The 20,844-nt window shown below is 50.3% G+C and overlaps 1 protein-coding gene and 1 long non-coding RNA gene across 12 annotated transcripts in view; one reads left to right on the top strand and one right to left on the bottom strand.

Annotated features, from left to right (window-relative positions):
* Positions 1 to 20,844, top strand: part of SBNO2 (strawberry notch homolog 2) — a 108,059-nt gene that overhangs the window by 80,024 nt on the left and 7,191 nt on the right. For all 11 annotated transcript variants that reach the window (XM_048830892.2, XM_048830889.2, XM_048830876.2 and 8 more), the window contains 19 exons: positions 236 to 369; positions 877 to 967; positions 2,805 to 2,948; positions 3,552 to 3,669; positions 4,262 to 4,367; positions 4,985 to 5,138; positions 6,293 to 6,469; positions 7,329 to 7,426; positions 10,195 to 10,277; positions 11,359 to 11,559; positions 12,287 to 12,462; positions 13,354 to 13,485; positions 14,071 to 14,206; positions 15,100 to 15,212; positions 16,055 to 16,126; positions 16,988 to 17,096; positions 18,346 to 18,420; positions 18,806 to 18,949; positions 19,843 to 19,937. In XM_048830892.2, the coding sequence (XP_048686849.1) occupies positions 236 to 369; positions 877 to 967; positions 2,805 to 2,948; positions 3,552 to 3,669; positions 4,262 to 4,367; positions 4,985 to 5,138; positions 6,293 to 6,469; positions 7,329 to 7,426; positions 10,195 to 10,277; positions 11,359 to 11,559; positions 12,287 to 12,462; positions 13,354 to 13,485; positions 14,071 to 14,206; positions 15,100 to 15,212; positions 16,055 to 16,126; positions 16,988 to 17,096; positions 18,346 to 18,420; positions 18,806 to 18,949; positions 19,843 to 19,937 (2,358 nt within the window). The remainder of the gene's footprint in view (positions 1 to 235; positions 370 to 876; positions 968 to 2,804; positions 2,949 to 3,551; positions 3,670 to 4,261; positions 4,368 to 4,984; positions 5,139 to 6,292; positions 6,470 to 7,328; positions 7,427 to 10,194; positions 10,278 to 11,358; positions 11,560 to 12,286; positions 12,463 to 13,353; positions 13,486 to 14,070; positions 14,207 to 15,099; positions 15,213 to 16,054; positions 16,127 to 16,987; positions 17,097 to 18,345; positions 18,421 to 18,805; positions 18,950 to 19,842; positions 19,938 to 20,844) is intronic.
* On the bottom strand, positions 3,471 to 18,339 carry LOC125627097 (uncharacterized). The gene is made up of 2 exons (XR_012666073.1): positions 17,743 to 18,339; positions 3,471 to 3,786 (listed from the first exon to the last, which is right to left on the bottom strand). It is a non-coding gene; the product is annotated as an uncharacterized LOC125627097 (long non-coding RNA).

The raw sequence follows: 20,844 nt of genomic DNA, 5'->3' as shown, positions 1-20,844 counted from the left end.
CAGAATTGTGGGTGCTCAGCACTTCTGATGATCAGGCCCTGGGGACCTATTCCCTGCTCTGCCACTGTGTTGTCACTTAACTCTCCAGGCTTCAGTTTACTTTGAGACGTGTGCAAGACCTGCCTCTGTGGGAGCTCTGAGGGTTAATTGGTGAGGTGCTCTGAACCCTGCAGATGAAAGGCACTAGCAAAGGGCAAATCAGGGTTAATTCCTAATTCTGGTTTTGAATTTGCAGCAACATGAAGTTTTACTACCCAACGGGCAGCGAGCTGGGTTCCTCATTGGCGATGGTGCTGGGGTTGGAAAGGGCAGGACAGTTGCTGGGATCATCTTTGAAAATTATCTGAAGGGGAGGAAGAAATCTCTGTGGTAAGTTTCCCTTCTTTACTGTAAGAGCTTGGAAAGTTAACTTAAGGCCAGGCGCCAGGAATTCCTGAGTGCCAGCTTTGTATCTGACTCACTCTGTGGCCTTGGGCAAGTCATTTCCACCTCTCTGTGCCTGTCTGCTGAAAATATTTATGCTGTAGAGGATTAGTACAATACTTCGGAGAGGCAAACCATGTACCAAGTGGAGAGGACACCAGAGCTTGTTCCTGCTCCCTTTGAAGTCGATGGGAGATATCCCTGGACTTGCGTGGTGCAGAATCAAGCCCCTAACGGATGGGTGTATAGTGCAGAATCTCTGCACATCTTATCACAAATGGCAGTTCCTGTTCAGGACTTGAGGCTGCTGTAGTGTCTTGTGTTGAGGTGCATGGGAAGTTTTGCTACACCTCCCGTCTCTGTAGTCAGAACTCTTGATCTCACACTTGCATATGCACTAAACTCTACACAGGCTGTCTCCTCAAGACAACCAGCTCCTCTGCTTTCTTTTAGGTTCAGCGTCTCCAATGATCTCAAGTATGATGCTGAAAGAGACCTGAAGGACATTGATGCCCCCAACATTCCTGTGCATGCTTTAAACAAGGTAGGGAGGAGAATTCAAGACCTTTTTCCGGGGGCGGAAGCTTGCTACTGGCAGCGGGTAGATGAAATGGTCCTAAGCAAAGCATGCGACTCAGATGTCCTTGCCTTTGGGTCGTGTTCATGCTACAGACAATAGCAATGAGTGGCCTGGTTATTGTTACCGTCCTGCCATAGTTACATACTTGTGAGGCTCCTGTGTTGCATCACAAGGATGTAGCAGCTTTGGGTACTTTGATTTCTGCAGCAGTATTAAGCCGTGGCTCAATGCGAGTGCAGCCTCTAGTGGAAGGGCCACGTGGCATGTGCATCATGTTCATTGTTCCTGGCGTGGTTTTGTAATGGCGAATGTTGGACCTGGTACAGCTGTATTGTTAAGACTTTAGTATTCAGAGGCCACAGCTGAAGTGGCCTAAATCCACAATTTCCAGTGCTGCTTCCATGGTGACCCTTTTCCAGGCCCGCCAACAGCAATTCCAGGCCCCAGGGCAGAACAGTCAATGGGCCCCCAGCCTGCGTGGATGCGGTCTGTGCAGCTGATGCCCAGTGAGCTGCTGCTGCCTGCGCTGGCTGGTACCTAGCAAGCTGCCAACTGTGCGGCTGGTCGCGCTCTTCCGGCACGGCCAGGGCTTCCACATGCCCGCCCGGCGGCCTTCGCCGACACCGTTACCGCCCCGCGCTCGCTTAGGAGCCTGTTCAGCTGCCCGCCCGGGCAATCTAAAAGGGCCCGAGGCGCCCAGCCACCACTGTGGTGGCTGGGGGCCCCCGAGCCCTGGGTAGTTGCCACCTTCCCCCACCCCCTCCATCCACGGGCTTGCCCTTTTCTGATCTTGTTAGGGAAGAGGGACATACAAATCCAAGTTTTCTCCCTGTAGGGGCTGCCAAGCATGCAGTACTGTTGACTCTCTAAACATGCATCTAATTTCAATCCAGCTGAGTTAGTGCATTTCTTAACCATCTCCTTTCAAGTTTGTGTCAAGCAGGCACGAAAATTAAATTGCCGCTTAAAGGAAATTGCTAAGTAGCAATTGTTCAGCAAGATCTTCCATACCCCTGTTCCAGTCTCCAGATCATTCACAGCCCGGTTGAACCTGTCAAGCTGCCTGCTAGTTTCTCAGAACGCTTCTGGCCTGATTTTCAGAGGTGTTGAGCACCCAGAATTCCCACTGAAATCAATGGGACGTGCATGTGGTTAGAACCTCTTAAATCAGGCCATTAGTCCATTGAGCCCACTGTGTCCTCATAATCAAAAGGGCTCTGAATAGCACTTTCTTCACATTGAGGCATATTTTTTTCCTTCTTATAGTTAACTTAGTTACAGATGAAGTCGAATGATCCTGTAAGCTAAACAATAATCTCCCCTTCAATCAAAGAGGAAGCCATCTCTAAAAAAGGAAACAAACCAGAGGAGAGGATATTTAAAATAAAAACACGTTAAGCATTCTACATTGTTGATTAAAAAGAATTAAGTGACTTCGGTCAGCCAAGAAATTGAAGTCCAAGTAAAGTTTCCACTCTTCGTTAAAATGCATACAGATGTGTGCACATGCTGATGATTGGAGGGATATATCTAAGAATGTAAAGTCCTTGCCATCATGGAATCTCTGTGCCAAATACTAGCATTAAAGAAATCCGTTATTAGCCAGCTTTCTTGACCATTCTCTTCCCATATGGGCTCTGTGATGTAGCAGTTGCTTATATAAAGCAGATGGGTACACCCTGTATCATCACATTAAAAAGTCATCTGCCTTCATCAGTTTTGGGTTTGGACAGGGGATGGAATAAAATGAGCTATAAATAGCATTGTAAGTGTCCTCTTTCTTTTTCCTTCCCCCCCGTAGATTAAATATGGTGACACAGCTACCTCAGAAGGAGTCCTATTTGCCACTTACTCTGCTCTGATTGGTGAAAGCCAAGCAGGCGGACAGCACAGGACGCGATTAAAGCAGATTTTGGACTGGTGCAGGGAGAACTTTGACGGAGTTGTATCCTAGAGAAATAGCAACATGCTTGTAATTGTGCTTTCACAGCGAACAAAGATCACCGAGATCAGCTTGGGGCTTGTGGTGGATGTTCCAGTGGTGTAAGGGGGGGAAAGCCCTCCGTTCTCCAGAAAACAGTGTAGCTGTGAAACGGGTGGGTGTTTCAGAAGAATCTAAGTGATTTAGGAGCACAGTTCCCATTAAAAGTCACTAGAATTTGTTACTGAGGCCCATTTGAAAATCCCACCAGTGCCAGCGGGTGGGCATGGGGAGAGTCGGGTGTATTTGTGAGTAACAAGCATTTTCAGCATTCGTACACCTTGGTGTGTGTTTGGGTAGTGGGGCATCATTCAATAGGAAATAACAGAGAGGGTGGAGATCTACCACAGACTTTGGAAAGCCGGGGCCAGGGGAGAATGGAGTACAAGGCTTCGTGCAGCTATGGAGCTGGTCCACGCCCTGGATGTTTGGTGGTGGTTCAGTTCCACTGGAAGGAGATGGATCGTATGTTTCTCTCTTCACCCAATCATTATTAGCATTAGTATTTATTTATATGACCATAGCAGACTGCGCATCCTTTTGTCCTTGACTAAGATTCCCTTATAGATTGTGTTTGATGAATGCCACAAAGCCAAAAATGCCAGCTCCACTAAAATGGGCAAAGCAGTGTTGGACCTTCAGAACAAACTGCCTCGAGCTAGAGTCGTCTATGCCAGTGCCACAGGTGAGAGTCTGTACCAGGTGATTCCCAAGACCCCAGGTGTAAACATGCAGAAGTGGCCCAGTGCTCCAGTCCTCCCCGTGTGGAAGATGTCCATAGCCCAGGTTAACTGCTATGGGGCTGATAAAAAAAAGAACAAAACATGTTGTAAAATTCAGTTTTAAACAGCAGAAATGGACACCCCTAGAGGGTGTGTTGAAGCATCAGATGCTCTAATCCTGTGTATCATCTTAACGCAAAGGAATGCAAAGCAGGACTCCTAGATTCTGTTCCCAGCTCTGCCACTGACATGCCATGTGATCTTTGGGCAAGTCACTTTAACTTCCCTCTACCTGTTTGTTCATCTGTATAGTGACTCTGACCTGGTGGGTGTATTTTGAGAATTAGCGTTTTTAAAGCTCCCTGAAGCCTCTGCTGAAAGACACCGTGGAAGTGTGAGGAATAACTCTCCTTTTTAAAATGCTTACGTATATTTCTAAGCTCTCCAGAGTGAGGGTTCACTTGAGGCCTGCTGCCCATCACTTGAAGAGGTTACCTGAGGCAAAACTGTTTATAGTTGTTGTGTCTTTGCTAACAGCACATTCTATTCATACAGGTGCCTCTGAGCCAAAAAACATGATTTACATGAGCCGGTTGGGGATCTGGGGGGAGGGAACCCCCTTCAGAGCGTTTGATGAATTCCTCCATGCAATTGAAAAGAGGTAGGTCATGGGAGACCTTTCTGGTTTCCCTTTCTACTAATCCTGTATTTGGCAACAACCTTCATTTGGGTTGAGGAAAAAACACTGACTTTGAACCAGTAGCTCGCTGGCTGTGCTGGTTCAGCTGCCTTGTGATATGCAATGTATGGCTAATACTTTCCAAGCCATCCCACAAATCTTACAGCGAATGCTTTGTACCTATTTCATGATGGGTGTTAAATGCCACAGTAACTGCCAATATCTCTGCAAAATAAAAGGAAAAATTAATTTTATTGGGCCAGGCAGTGAGGAAAGCAGTGCGGTGTAATGGTTAGCAGAGGGGATTTACTGTCAGGCCACTTGACACTGTTTCTGGCTCTGTCACAAACTTAGTAGGGTGTGAGAAAACAGAAAGGTAAAGTGACTCACCCACCTGTGAAATGGGGATAAGGCCTGCTATGTAAATGCCAGGATTGTGTGGTGCATTCTATTACTATTTGAAGACAACTTAAACAAGATGCCAAAGCGAAACCTCCCGAGAGGTTCTGAATCTCCAGACAAGCCTACTCCACACTGCAACTGTGCAGAGGAAAGGAATTTCGTCACTGGCTGTGTCTCTTTCTTCCTCTTCTGCGTAGGGGTGTTGGTGCAATGGAAATCGTGGCTATGGACATGAAAGTGAGCGGAATGTACATTGCCAGGCAGCTCAGTTTCTCTGGAGTCACTTTCAAGATAGAGGAAATCCCACTGGATCGACAGTACGAGCTTGTCTACAACAAAGCAGCGCAGCTGGTGAGCTAGTGTTTCTCTGTAGATCCCCAGCATCCCACATTCCTCCCCCGAGAGCTACTGTATAAATCTGTGTTTTGGTTTGGGGGATGTGGAGGGGGGTTGTGAAGAGGAATATTGTGCTCAAGAAGTTGAATCCATTTAACTACTGCCTCCTGCATCATTAACAAGAGCATGGGGCTCATTCAGTCATTTGATCAACTCAGTTGACATTGTGGCAGAGGACAGACTCGTTGGCATGGATTGATTTTCTGGTGGGGTGGTATGCAAGATCAGGATGGGGTGGGAGGCGTCTGCTTTTGCTGTTGTCTGTATATATGAAATACATGTGTGTGTAACGTACATTTGAAACACATTAGAAAGTTGTTCAAAAATCATAGAGTAAAAAATAGTCATCTGTTCTCAAGTACGTTTGCTCATGTTTATCATAAAACAGCGCCAAGAAACATCAGCATTCATTCTGAACTGTGGGACATTAAACACCTGAAATCCCCTATTAAACAACATAATTAAACAACATCATCCCCTATTCCATGAACGTCTGTTCAAACGTACTTGAGAACAGATGGCTCTTTATTTTTACTCTATGATTCTTGAACAACTTTCTAGGGTTTTTCAAACGTTAAGTGCTGAATACTGATAGTCTCATTAGTATTCATTATTATTTGTCTTGTGGTAGCACCTGAGAGTCATGGACCAGGATCCCTTTGTGGTAGGCACTGTGGAGATGCGGAACAGAGTTTAATCATCCTCCTGAATCAGCGCATGGGAGGGTGTAAGGGGACATCAGAATAGCTGCAACCCAAAACTTAGGTTTGATTTTTAAAAAAGGAAAGGGTGGGGTTAGCTTATAAAATTTAAAGAAATATTTCAATGGCACTGCTGCTTTTTTCACATCATCATCACCGGCCCTTTGGTTGGATTTAACAATATTCCCTTGCAGCGTTTTCAACCCAGACATTGCAGTGTTGGGCAGAAGGTGGAAATTGACCGGTCTCTTCATTGTCCTAGCTAAATGGAGCACAAGTAAACAAAAAGCATAAATAGGGAAAATAAATTTGATATTCAAAACCCTGATAGTTTTATAACCTTGTGTGTTATGGTGACATGAGTTAGGGACTGGAGTATTAACCTGGCCCTTTTGTGTGTGCTTTCAGTGGGCAGAGGCGATAGCGGTGTTCCAGCACGCGGCCGACATCATTGGCTTGGAGTCTCGAAAGTCCTTGTGGGGTCAGTTCTGGTCCGCTCATCAGCGCTTCTTCAAATATCTCTGCATTGCTGCTAAAGTCCGACGCCTCGTTGAGCTTGCCAAGGAGGAGCTGGCAAAGGACAAGGTACGGTATTAGAAGCCAGGTGCAAAGGGTCAATAAGTGTTAGTCCAACGACATCCATTGTGCATCCCTCAAGGTCTTATGTGGGCATTCAGGTGAATCATCGCCGGTGATAGTCATCTTTGATGCCTGTTGTCTTTCTGCAGAATAAAACCTCTTTGAATGTTGAGGCCCAAACATGAATTGTATAGAACACAACCTCTGTACAGAGGAGGGTGGGGTAAAAAACTGGAATGAGGGTATTTTCATGCACTTGGACACTAGTCCGTGATTGTACGCAGTGAAAAGGTAGCATATATCTTCTTATATCCTTGACCTAAAGGCGTCTAGCCTCCGTAGGTGAAACCAGGATTTCAGGTGCTTAATGTCCCACAGTTCAGAATGAATGCTGATGTTTTTTGGTGCTGTTTTTATGGTAAACATGAGCAAACCTACTTGAAACAGCATTCTGAGTCGAGTTAGAGTTGAAAGATATACTGGATTCTCCTGCTCTGCATGGTTAAATACACCTGGCATTGCATTCATTTGAATGGGCTTTGGAAATTTCAGAGAGAGATGCTGGGGAAATCAATTAGTTGTAATTATAAAGCATCGTAACAATGTTTCTTAACATCGTGGATGCACGTATAACCTCAGGCAATGACAGGCAGAGTCTTCAGCAGGAGCCCAGTTTTAGGGCCAAGATATTACTGTGTGTATCTGGGAAGAGTTGGGGTTCAATGCAGAAGGTGCTGGCAAACTGTGAAATGTAATCTCTTCTTGAGCTGATAATGGTTTGCTGAGAGTGTTGCTGCCCAGCAAAATGTAGCGTGACCTCATCTCGCTAACACACGACCGTGCTGCCCTTTTGATTTCTCCCCAGTGTATTGTCATCGGGCTCCAGTCCACTGGAGAAGCTCGCACCAGGGAGGTCTTGGACGAGAATGACGGGCACCTAAACTGTTTTGTCTCTGCTGCAGAGTGAGTTTAACCCCCTTGTGCTTTGAAGGGCAGGAATCATGGGAGGCTCAAAGGCACAGTGAGGAGGGCTCTGTACCGGGGCTGCTTGTACTTTATGGTCCTGTGAATGCAATTCCTTGAATCCTAAATGAGCTTCACATACAGAGGACACTTTGCTGGACTGTTTTAAGACACTGTGTTTCCAAAAGTGAGTTTTTGTACTAAGAGCCTTGAAATCTGAGTGCAGTGGTCTTTCCTGCTCTTCCACACGCAGCTTTAGTAATTGTGTGCACACGAGGACTGCCAGATGTGCAATAGCCTGATTTGTGCACCCAGATACAGATTTGCATGGGCACAACAGGTGCATACGCATTTCTGTGGGAACTTCCATCTCACCCACTCTGAAAAATGAGACCCTCAAAACTGTGAGAAGTGGAAAAATAAGTGAGCAATAATCTGATTCAGAGACAGATCTTGAGATCTTACAAACATGCTGTAAGGTGAGATGGCATCCCTGGATTTTGGACTATCTCTTTTTGTCCCACCAAAAATCCTGGTTTCAAGAACGTTGTCTTTCAGCATCAGTCCAAAGCAGAACATAGCATTAGATTGCCTTCCCCCAGTAACGCACTAGTTTGTGGTGGTTTGATTTATGTATTTCTGCCTTAGATAATTTGAGAGCTGATTGTACCCAGTGCACAGTCAGCTGTGGACAATGGGGAACATCTTCGAAAGCACTGAGTCTCATTTTCTAAAGTATTGTGGGCACTGTAGGAGCCTAAATCCTTGGCTTTCAATGAGACTTAGGCACCTAACTCACTTAGGTGCTTTTGAAGATGATCCCGTATTCCATGAACCTAACTGTCCCTGCACATCAGGTGGCAGGAAACCAAACTGCCTGACTGATATAAGACCCAGGTGAGTTATGTTTCCTTAGGGCCTGTGCAATCAGCAGGGCTTGTGTTAGATTATTTTTGTTTGCATCAGTTTTTATTGCTGATGAAAACAACTGGAGCGAGCTAGACTTGGTGTGAGCTATCGAAGTGCCAATCATCCCTGCTCCTCCAGGGTATCTCAGTTTTGGCCTATTCCACCCCACTCCCCCAGAGCAAATACTCGCTTGTTACTTGCTGTAGAGTTGAAGCAAGTCAGGCTCCAGCAGCTAAGTTGGTTTCTCACTTGAGTTGGATATCTGCATAACACAGGCCAGAAGAGGTCATAGTAGAGGATCATAATGGTCCCCTCTGACTCCTTATTCAAAGGTGGTGCTGTTAGTGACCACTTGTGCTGGCCAGCTCCGTCCGCCTCCTGTGGGGCAGACGTTTACTTGCTGGGCAGTACCATCTCCTAATGTGTCTGCTTCACAGTGTCTGATTGCAGCTTCCTGGTTCTGAAGCCCTTCAGCAATAGGCGGGTGTTCTTAGGGGAGTGTGTTTGCAAAGGAACAGTTGCTGACAAAACAAGAAAGGAAGGGCTGCTTGCTGTTTGTGCAGGGGAGTCTATAAAACTTTGTTAATGGGGATTCCAGTGGAGAAGGAGAGAACACGGATGGCCAGAAGAATAGCAAGCCGGATTTCATGGCGAGGAGACTCAGAACCTGAATCCTGGCTTGAAGGAACCAAAGTGACTCTCAGCCTTTTCTGGGTCTCAGCTCTGTACCCAGAGCCAGCCTGGCACTGAGGGCAAAGGGCCTTTCCAGTACCACATAATAGCAATTGTTCCTACCCCCTCTGTTCCTTCAGGGTCTGGTGGTGTCTCTCAGTCCCTGTAGCACCGTTCCTGGTGGACCAGTCTGGTCTGAGAGCCCCTCCTTATTCCCCAAGTACCCCTGTCTCACAGCAGGTGGGAATCATGCCCATACCTCTCAGCTGTTGCTTTCAACATTTGTTTCAGCCCAAGCTCATTCAGCGCTGCCTTTTCATTGCACATGGCCCAGTCCCTCCCAATCCAGCCAGCATTGAAGCATTTACTCTTTCGTTTGCAGTACAGCCCACCAAAGCATCCATTTGATTTCCACCTCTTCTGATTTTTCCATCCACCTAGACCCACAGTGTGTTCCATGTTTTGTCACTGGCCTTTGCCCTGCGGGCAAGCACTTCCGCCTTAGGTTAATCAAAGCACATTCTGTTAGACAACCGGGACCCAGAGTCTCCGCCATTTCAGGCGGGTCAGTTACACGGCACAGGGTTGGAACCGCTAGGCCACATCACACCCAGAGAAGATGTTGGCTGTTGGAACGTACTGGGTTTTGCAGTAACAACTTCCAAACATAGAGGGCGTCACACTTAAACCTTGCTCTCAGTTGCTCTCTGAAGTTTGTGCTGTTTTGGGCGGTCCCATAGCAGTGCGATGCCCGTAGCATTTTGTGTTTCTATTGCAACAGCACCCTGGCACTGCTGTGCTGCCTCCATTCAGCAGGCAGTCTAAAGCAGAGAGCATTTCTCCCCGTGTGCAGCAACACACAGCATTCACTCTGTGTGCATCCTGTAAGGCTGAGGTCCTGCTGGAGTGAGCCAAGCTCTCTCGCTTCACTCACACAGTTTTCCATCAGAACACTCTGGTGAAATGCTGCAGCCAGCCTCCTCCTCCTCTCCATTCGAGTTGATGTGATTCCTCAGATCCAAGCTGTACTAATCGATAATTGTTCAGAATCACTAACAGTTAGAGAATGCTTGGTTTAGCCCATTTTCCCATAAATATATCGATCTCCTAAATACCCATTGATACATTATAACCAGTAGATGTTCCTACTCCTGGTAGCTAGAATAAATTTTGCATCTTACTTTCAGAGGCGTCTTTCTATCACTAATTCAGAAGCACTTTCCTTCAACCAAAAGAAAGAGAGAAAAAGGAACTGGCATTAAAAGAAAACGTAAGACCACCTTCCACCGCCCAATGTCTGACCTCCTGCCTTTCCGCCTCGCCCCAGCTATCAGCCTTTTCATCTCCTGTTCCCTTCCCCACTTCATGCTTTGCCTGGGTTTGGGTTTGCCCTCCCTTAGATCCCTTGCTACAGTCTCTCACCCTAGGCATGTCGCTAGTTGCAGCTCTCCATGTCATCTTTTTCCCCCACAACTCACCTCCCTTCCACCAAATCACTTCCTAGCCCCTGGGATTGCCCAGTAGCCATGCCCCTTTCCCCCTGCAGTGCAGACTGCTAGACTGACAGGCAGATTTTGCTAGACTCCCAGCTGCATATCTGAGGCCCTCTTGCAGCAAGGGGTTTTTCTCCTCTACCCCTTACATATAGGGTGGCAGGTGCCCTGGAAAATACTCAGTTATCTACCCTATTCCTGGCTGCAGCTGCAGGTAAGAACTGTCTCCTGTACAACCTGTGTTCCCTCTGTGCTGGGTTCCTTTGCAAGAAGGTTGGACCCTAGCTCTCATGCCCATGGTTACACCTGGGAAGTGGGATATGGCAAAAGGGGGAAGAGGAGAGAGTGGTAAAGACTGATTTACAGAGATTGCCCTGGCAAACTGCTGGGGTTCTCTGCCAGCTGAGACAAACAGATCTGTAATATCTTGCATGGCTGGGGCGTTTTCACTGTGCTGGGAATTCAGTCCTGATGCGACTGGTTTTCCTTCCTGAAACACTAATGCACCAGCCCCTCTCTTTGCCTAAAGATTTTCCTTTAGGGATAGCTGAGCCTGTGGGTTCTTTCCCCACAAGGGGAGAAGAGGAAAGTAGCTGCATGGCCAGGTGAGAGCAAGGTGCAGTTTGCACATTGCCATGTGGCTGTCTTCAGCCCTGGTAAAAGACTGGCTCGTTCTTCCTCTCTCTCTTTTTCCCCCCATGCCCAAACGTCTGCCTCTCTGATCTGCCTTTCGCTTGGGGCAACCTCAGCTCCCCTGTGACCTATCCTCCATTCTCTGAGCCAGTGCTTGCTGTTCTGTGCTGACCTGCCCCTTGGGCACTCTCCCCCCCTGCTGATGTGGCTCGCTCTCCCTCACAGGGAAGCAGAAAGGCCGCTGTGCGAAGGTGCTGAAAGGAATGTACGACATGGCAGGCGTGATCAAGATCAGCGACGACAGCAGCACTGATTCGGAGGTAGGGCTGGACAGCGACTTCAACTCCTCCCCGGAGTCCCTGTTCGACAATGACGACGTCATCTTTGTTGAACACACCTACAATGGCTTTGCATCCGAAGACAGAGGTAAGCTGGGGTTAATCCCTTCCCAGGCCAGGGACAAGCCAGGCATTTGCGGAAGGTCAGGGGACAAGTGTCTGGGCTTATCCTGGTCCCGTACATGTGCAGAATAACATTCCGAATGGATCTGACCCTGGCTTTGCTTAGCACCCTACGTGGGACAGCAGCGTTGAAGTTCTGATAAGGAGGCGCCTCTCCAGGTGTCTCCCCGGGGACAGTGAGGGTCCTGTTATGTATGGGAGTGGCCGTGCTTCCTTGGCAGGGATTGGCCGGCTGTCGCACCCACCAGCTCAGAGCCGTTCCTTGAATCTCTTTAGGGAGGTTGAGGAAATGATACCTGCAGACTTCCTACCCTCCATGTTGTTCCAGGCTAACGCAGACTTGCTTGGCTATCCTGCACTGACCAAGTGGGGGACCCCCGATTCCTGCATTAGGAGCAAATTGACGTTTGTATAATAGAATGATTGTAGCTGATTTATACCTAGTTGTGGTCAGACTTGGGAGGTGGGGTGGAGTGGAGTGTGGAATACCAGCCGGCATGAGAAATCTGTCCTGCACACTCCACAACAACATCCAGCAGCAGTCCTTGCTCTCTGAATCAGACCCCTCCTCTCTTGAGCTTCAATCTGGGTCACTCTAGGGTTCTTCTTCACGCTGGTCCTGAGCTCTGTGGCTGTTGAGTTCCTTGCCATCTCCTGGCTGGATTCTAAGCACCTGCCTTTCCACATTGCAGGCAGTTTGCACTTTCCAGGGTCCCAGAAGGATGTGCATGGCCCGGGAGTGCTAGAACATGTGGAGAAAATGAAACAGGACCTCCTATCAAAAGTAAAAGCACTGGGCAAAGAGCTACCTCTCAATACCTTGGATGAGCTGATAAATCACTTTGGGGGCCCAGAGTACGTGGCAGAGGTATGTCATATTATGGTCGCCTGGCGTTGGGCTCAGCAGCTCAACCTGCTGTTTGTGGCTCTGACCACTAGAGGGTGCTGTAATGCCAGCCCTTGGAGAGATAGAGTTGGGCTCCCAGCCCCACGGGCACATCTAGGCTCTGTGGTTCACATCTGAGTGGGCAGCCTTTGGCTAACATTGGCGCTCCTGTAGACTAAGGCCATGTCTACGCTACTATTTACGTTGGCAAAACTTACGTCACTCGGGTGTGAAAAAAATACCCACATGAGCGACATCAGTTTCGCCGACAGAAGCGCTCGTGTCCACAGCTCTCCTGCCGACATAGCTGCGGCTGCTCGTTGAAGGTGGTTAAATTATGTCGACAGGAGAGTTCTCTCCTGTCAGTGTAGGGCGGCTTCACGGGTGATCTTACAGCAACGCAGCTGCATTGGTACAGCTGTGGTGCTATAAGGTCTCTAGTGTAGACATGGCCTTAGTTCCTGACAGTACCTATCCAGTGTGTGATGGTGAGGTAGCAGGAGCTCCCTGAGGGATGCCCCCCCTTTATGCTTTTTGCATTATCTTCCTCATCTTGAGGCGCTGGGTTGTAACCCCCTTCTTTCCAACCCAGGACTGGCTGGACCTTCCTACTACTTATTTACTGTGCTCTTGGCACTTCCTTACTGTGACCTTGGACTAGTTACTGACTCAGTTTCCCTAATTGTAAAATATAGTCTCCAGGGCAAAAATTCCCTCTGGAAGCAGTTTATTGCTCCAGGTCTGGCCAGTATAGACCCCTGCCCAGGTGTCTACCTTTATATTTACTTCCCAGATGCTCCATTTCACCCTTGCGCCCCCACTCTGTCTGTCCGTCTCATTAATGACCTGTTTCTTCCCTGGCGGGCCATGTAGATGACTGGCCGGAAAGGCCGGGTGGTGAGCAGACCTGACGGCTCCATCATGTATGAGTCCCGGGCTGAGCAGGGCCTCTCCATAGACCACGTCAACCTGAAGGAGAAGGAGCGTTTTATGAGTGGGGAAAAGGTGAGTGAGGCTCTGAACCAGAGACCCCTGCAGCTGCACACTTGAGAAGATGTGGACTGGCATAGTGCTTGTGGGCAGCTACCCCAGATGCATGATGGACCTTGCAGTCACTGGCTTGCCCCAGATGTGTGCGCCTGTCTCGGTCAGTCCCTTTGTGCTTCACCCTGGAAGCCTGGCACTTGACCATTCGCTTTCCAGAGGAGAGCTGGGCATGACAGTAGAACCTAGAAATGCTGCTCTTGCAGTGGCCAGAGGGGGCACTGCAGAGTGTCCTGTGGGATTGCCTGCCCCAGAGTCTGAACACCCTGCTGGACCTAGGATGGACGCCAAGGATACAGATCTCTCACATGAGTAGGGCAGAGCACTAGACAGCTGTGCCAATCCCTCAGGCACATAAAACAAATATGAATTGGGCATACTTGACCTGCTGGGAAGTGACACGGAGGCAGGGGGCCCTCAGTGGATCAGGACGAACTGTATCCTGGGTTTTCTCTGGGCCTGTCCCTGAATGCTTTCCATGTAGCAGTTCTCCCAGATCTCTGGGAATACCATTGCATCTCCTAACTCCTGCTGTGTCTCTCTTAGCTTGTAGCAATAATCTCCGAGGCCTCCAGCTCAGGGATCTCTCTCCAAGCAGACAGGCGGGTGAGGAACCAGAAGCGCCGGGTCCACATGACACTGGAACTGCCCTGGAGTGCAGACCGAGCCATACAGCAGTTCGGTGAGCGCCGAACATTCTCAGTCACTTTCTCCCTCTACTCAGTGGCTACAGGGTATAGTTCTGCCCTGTGATTTTCTAGCCGCCCTGCAAATGAAACACCCGCCTGGCCTTGTTCTGGAGCCACAGGGAGCCCAGTTGTGTTCAGTAGCACAAAGGGCTAGCCCCAGAAACATGGGGCTCATGCAGCCTGCCAGGAGGCCAGTCCAGGCACGAGGCAGCAGTGATCAACTTTCCTTCAGGGAAAGGTGCATCGCTGCCTTGGGGTTGGAGTGGGGTGTAGTTGATAAAGGGGGAGGGGTAGCTTATCTGTGGGAGCAGAACACTGAGCTGCTCCCCCCAGATGCTGTTCTGGGGCCCATCTTGGTGCCTAGGGGATACTTGTCAATGGCACAGAACCTTTGAAAGTCTCCAGACTGGAATAACTAGGGGGAAATGAGGGGCTGGACTGGAGTGTCATCTCATGGTGCATCCAGGATTGGGATGCATTGGCAGAGCTGTGTGTGTGAAGCTAGCTTGGCACCCGACCATGCTCTGAGCCTGGGGTGAAGCCAGCCTCTCATCACAAGAGCAGCAGAGGAAATGAATGTACAGCTCCACTTTAAACCTGGAGTGATTTTGTGACTGGCCAACCGGCTGTGATCCTGGAGAGGTCAGGGCAGCAGCCCTGCTCTGGCAGCGCCAGGTGGGAAGGTCTGGCAGCACAAAGCCGATGAGAGAAACTATGTCCCTACTCCCCAGAAGAGAAGCATTGGATTTGTTTCAAAGCTGGTAGGTGCTCTAAGGGAAGCTGCTTTAGTCTGTCTGCGTTCCCCACTTCCTTCTCAGCAGCTGTTCCCCATGCTCGTGTCAGATTCCACATCATTCACCCCCTTTGTACCCACATCTCTCTCCAGGTCGAACCCACCGATCGAACCAGGTCTCTGCTCCGGAGTACGTCTTCCTTATCTCTGAGTTGGCGGGGGAGAGGAGGTTCGCGTCCATTGTTGCCAAACGCTTGGAGAGCCTCGTAAGTGCCCCGGAGGGTGGCTAGAAATAAAACCCATGCTGTCTCTGAACATTGCCGAGTGACTTTGCTTCTGGGGCACCTCTTGTCCCAAATTGAACTTGGATGAGAGATTGCGTCACCCTCGGCTGATGTGCAGCCACCTCTGCTGCAAAACGAGGAAGCTGTTTAACAGCCTGCAGAACAGGAAGTGAAGAATATTCTACGTAATTGGGATGTCAGGGGAATTTCGGGGAGGGATGTAAGTCGGGATGTTGGAATTTCCCAACAGGCAGGAGTTAACACCCATTCTTTTCCAGGAAAGAAATAGGCTCTCTAATGACCCTAAACTATCGTTGCCTCGGTTCAGTGTTTCATCATTTTTAATGAATCCACGAGTATCTCTGAGTGTTAATATACTAGCACCTCGCTGTCTGCCCGCAGCATTTCTTTGTACAGACTTCTGGTGAAACTTGTGCTCCTTTTAAACCATTCCTCCCTGATTATTTCCAATGGCTCAAATTAAGGGAAAAACCTACATATGAAAATATAGGTGGCATGTAATCTAATCACTGTGTTTAGGCTGAACATCGTGTCTCATTCGCCAGCCGTGTGGCACATGGTGCCTCAGGTATCTGGAAGAAAAGTGGCATTTTCCAGACACCAGAGCTGGCTGGTGACAATCTCCAACAATCCCCGCACATGCAGTTGAGGCTGATCAGATTCAGCCCTCTGACATGGGGTCACCTTAGGAGTCAGTCTTTAATCAGGGGTTAACTGAGCTTTGTTATGGATGCAGTTGCTTTTCCCCGTGAGTCTCTCCCCAAACCTTTCTGAACAGCTTTGTGCTTTGTCTCTTCTTCTAGGGTGCCTTAACTCACGGAGATAGAAGAGCCACTGAATCCAGGGACCTCAGCAAGTACAACTTTGAGAATAAGGTAACCATTAGCAATTCTGCATGGTTGTTTAGCAAGCTTAAAATAACCAGTACACCCCTTTGGTAGGACTCTGAGCATGGCGAAGAGCCAGTGCTGGGGCTCACGGATCATGGCAGGTTGGGATCTGGTCTTGTGAGCACTGGGAACAAAGCTCTTGGTTTTGGCACAAAATACAAACATACGGAGAGCATAATAAGAGAGCTTTCGAGACCTCGAGCCTTGTAACACCCTGCGGAAGGAGAGAGGTGCACCCTGGTCTTAAGTACAGGGCAACTGAGGCAGAGATGCTGCATGACTTGCCTACATGCACAAAGGGAATTTGGGTTAGGGCCAGGACCTCCCAAGCTCCCAATAATAGTAATACCCAGCTCTTATGTAACACTTTTCATCAGCAGATCTCAAAGTGTTTTCCAAGGGAGGTCACTATTATCCCCATTTTACAGGTGGGGAAACTGAGACACATAGAGGGGGTGACTTGCCGAAGTTCACCCAGCAAACCAGATCTAGGAAGAAAACCCAGGTCACCTGAGTCCCAGTCCAGTGCCCCATCCACTAGGGCACACTGCCTCTCCCTCCTGTGCTTAGGCCTTGCCTTTCATAGGGCTGGAAGAAGACTCATGGGTGAGACCAGCTACCTGACTTGGGTCTGTACCCGAACACATTAGTTATCCATCAGGTTCTTGATGGACATGCCTCTGGTGGCTGCATCTACTTCAGCATCTGCTAGGATGTCTACGTGCTTCCCATCCATTGCTGGGGAAAGCAGCATCCCAGATCCCTTCTCCACCCCTAAAGTGTGTAATGAGATCAGAGGACAGAACTGCTCCCCACCCCCATGTGACTGTTCTCTCCTTTCCACAGTATGGGACCAGAGCGCTAGACAGGGTCCTCACCACCATCCTCAACCAGACTAAGAGCAAAGTGCCTCTGCCCAAGTATTACCAGGAACGAGAGGCTGAATTTTTTCAAGGTGAGAACATTAGCTGGGGTTTCTACTTGCAAGTGCTTCTTGCTGGCTCAGTTAGTGTGTGGTAGGGATAAATCACTGCCAGGAAAGCTGGAACGGGCACGCGGAGCCATTCATTGCCCTCGTCCTGGGGGGAGAAGGCACCAAAGGGGCCAACAGGAGGCTGACGTGGACAGCTAGAGACCGAGGCGGAGAGAGGGACAGCACTCTATGGTAAGTGAGGCAGTGGGGTGAGCCAAGTGGCAGTGTCCCTCCCCAGGCGTGGAAGAAAGCAGAGGTGGGATCTTTTCTTACTGGAGTGTCACAGTTCAGGGCAACTGCACCTGTATTTCCCCTTCATGGTCCAGTAAAGGCACCCATTTTAGACTCCTGGCTGCTACCTCTCTTGAGTAGAGACTCGTGCCTTTCTCCCTTCTGACTGGGGTATGTCCAGGCTTCATAGGTTCCTGCCTACACTGCGAATTCCCCAGCAAGTCGGACTGCCTAGGCAGGCCTGCTTTGCCTTCCCCAGAGAGGCTATAAACAGCGTAATGATTAGCAAATACCACCTCGCCCTTTCTGAGCAAGCACATTTATCCTCAAGGTGAAAGCACAACAGATAAAATCATTAACGTGGTAAAAGAACTTGCACGCCTGCTAATGGGCTTACCCCAGCTCCCACTGGTAGGAGTCAGTCCTTCCAGCCCCACACGGGATTTTCAAGTCCATAACAGCTGTTAGCTCGGAACAAGCACGCAGATTGTGCAGATCAATCTGTTCCTTTATGTGGCTTGAGCCTTTGATCTTGTCCTCATGTAACAGGTGATCTGCGGACAATGGCTGTCTCCTCGGGTGTAGCGTCAAAACGGCCAGGCTTTTGCACAGCCAGGGGGTGGGAAACCCGTGTTGCTTGGTTGTCCCCACACTTCATTCTGGTCTGGCACATTTGTTTCCAATAGTCCTTTGACGCTCCTGACACTTCCCAGGGTTTACCTCGGTCACAGCTCCCCCTGGAGAAGTTACACACAGTCCCACTGTAATACATCAGTGTCACATTTTTAATACAAGGGACTCGAAAGCTACTTCACCTTACTTCAGTAAGGCTTTGCCAGGAGATAGCCCTCTCTGTCGTTGGGGGAGTGGCCATCTCAGCAAGCAGGGGGAGCAGCCCTGCAGCAGGACTGCTGAGATAAGGGGCTTCGTGGAATTGGGGTGGAGGCAACATGACAGCTCACAACCTTCAAGGCACGTGCTTCCCCTTCTGTCATTCTAGAAATGAAACAAGGTCTCATCTCCGTCGGGATCTGCTGCAAGGAGATGAAATACGGCTACGTGTCAGTGGAGAAGGGTAAGCCTGGAATCTTTCCTCCCCGCCCCGCGGAGGAGCAGGCTAAGAGACACAGTTACCATAGCACATGTTCGCTGCTGTCCTCCTGGCCCACGTCAGACTTGCCCTGTAGCCGACGCGGGACACGGCACTTGGGAAGCCAGAGGGAAGCTCTGCAGGTGCTTGGCCAGCAGAAGCCGAGCATCTTTCCCAGTCCTTGGTCTGCAGGGCCCAGCCCGACTACCAGCCAAGCTCTGGGGGCCCAGGCAGTGTTGGCTTTCAATGGGTCGCCCTGCCTGCTCTCCTGGAGAAAGCAGAGATGCTCCCCTGCTCTCTGGGGTGGTGGTGGGGAGTTGTCACTGAGCTGCTCAGATTCCCTGAGCTGCGTGCTCCATTACTGTTGCAGACTGCTCCATAACCAAGTTCCTGAACCGCATCCTGGGCCTGGAGGTGCACAAGCAGAACATGCTCTTCCAGTACTTCACCGACACCTTCGACCACCTGATTGAGAAGGACAAGAAGGAGGGCAAATACGACATGGGCATCTTAGGTGGGAGAAGGGAGAGGGGGGAAAACTCCTCTCTGCTGGGAGCCCACTGGTGTCGTGTCCCCAGCTGACCATCCCCCGTTGCCGCACTCTTCAAACCCAGTCACTTCAATGGCCAGTGGCTTTCTGTGCCAGAAGCTGGGTGTGACCGGGCTGCCTGGTCTGGGCTTCACACTCCGGTGACCCTGCCCCCGGCTGGGCGCTCAGACCTAGAAAGGCCGGTGCCCTTCCATGCTATGTGAGCACTTACTGGGGGAGCAGGATTCGAACCCTAGCCTCTCTCCCCCACCTAGGCTTTCGAGTGCTGGGAGCTTGCCCCTATGCCTCAGCCTATGAGGTGGGATGCTGGGAGAAGATGTTAGTGCCGTGACTCCACTGGCTAATCCAGGGGAAGGATGCAGCGCTCTGAAGAACTCTGTGCCCCCCCCCCACACACAAGGAAGGTGGGGGGCCCTGGCTAGTGATAAGCCTGCGCTGTGTGCTCTCTCACAGGAAGGATGCTCAGGATGGGCTTGGGGGGAACGGCATCCCCAGGTTGAAGCCCCAGGCCGCTCTGATGCCCAGACCTTGGTGGGTTTTCTACAGCAGGACAAACCCCAAGAGAAGAGCAGGCTGCAGTGCAGCTGAGGGGCCTGAGGGATTAGGGACTCTCATCTTCCCCTAATAACCCTCCACCCCCCCAGCTGCAGGGCCCCTGCCTGATCCCCTGCCCTGCAATGAATGTGAAGGAGTTGTTGCACCATAAGGGTTGGTTGAACCAGTGCAGGGCGCCCAGTGGGCAGGGCTGGGAACCCCAGCAGTAAATGGAGGTGGCCTGGGGATGTGGCCAGGCTGTGACGTGGAGCTCTGCCACTCACCAGAGATCTAAGGGCTGTTTCTTTCTGCTGCCTCCACAGACTTAGCTCCCGGCGTGGATGAGATTTACGAGGAGAGCAAGGAGGTTTTCCTGACCCCGGGACATCCCCAGGACGGGCAGGTGGTGTTCTACAAGGTAAGTGGGGCTAGGTAAGGTCTCTGCCAGGGCAGCCCCGTCCATGGGTACCCGGAGCACAAAGCCGCTCTTGGGCAGCCCTCGCTTCAGCTGCTGTTCCTGGCCTGGATCTTGGTCCTCCTTGTCCAGGTGTAGGCTGCGCAGCCATGGGAAGGAGACTGTGTCCCGCACACTGGTATTGAAGTGGTGCTGGGAGGCCCCAATCAGGAATCAGGGCCTCCTGTGCTAGGTGCTGTAGACAGGAGCCAAGGAGAGTCCCTGCCTCAGAGAGCTCAGGTGGAGAGCGAGACTGAGAGGGTGGCCTGGAGGGGACAAAGTCACAGCAAAGCTGGCTTTGTTCGCACCAGCCAGTCAGCTCACCTCCATCCTAGCACACGGGTACGTCAGCAGCCAAAGGGTTCTCTTCCCTGTCTGGGCACAGGAGACACCTTGGCCAGCCCCAGTTCCCTGAGCTGAGCGAGCTGGCAGGTGTTCTTGCTGGGTCTCCAGCCCGGCACTTCCCGGACACTCCCATCCCATGGGGCATGTCTTGGCAGAGATCTCGGTAGCGCTGTGCCCACCCATTCACCTTTACACAGACCCTGCATTCGCCCCACTTCCTGTCTCTCATCATTCCCATGACAACGATAGCAATTGCTTCCATGGTAGAGTCACCCCAGGGAAGCACTGGCTGCAATTTAGCAACTGGGACTAGGCACCCACCCAGCACGCACGACCACAGACCACAGCTGCTCTGGTGGGAGGAGAGGCAGCAGGAGCCACAGGCTCACATGGACCAGGCGTACTCTGGCTCTGGCCCCTTGGAAGCTGATGCTGCTCATCTTTAGGGCACAGAGGAGGGTGGAGGTGGGGGGTGAGAGAGAGTGAATGTGAGTGAAGGGGACACTCCGACACCTGCCATCCATAA

The sequence above is a fragment of the Caretta caretta genome, chromosome 25 (assembly GCF_965140235.1).
Source record: "Caretta caretta isolate rCarCar2 chromosome 25, rCarCar1.hap1, whole genome shotgun sequence".
NCBI lineage: Eukaryota > Metazoa > Chordata > Testudines > Cheloniidae > Caretta > Caretta caretta.
This window is presented reverse-complemented; position numbering and strand designations above follow the sequence as displayed.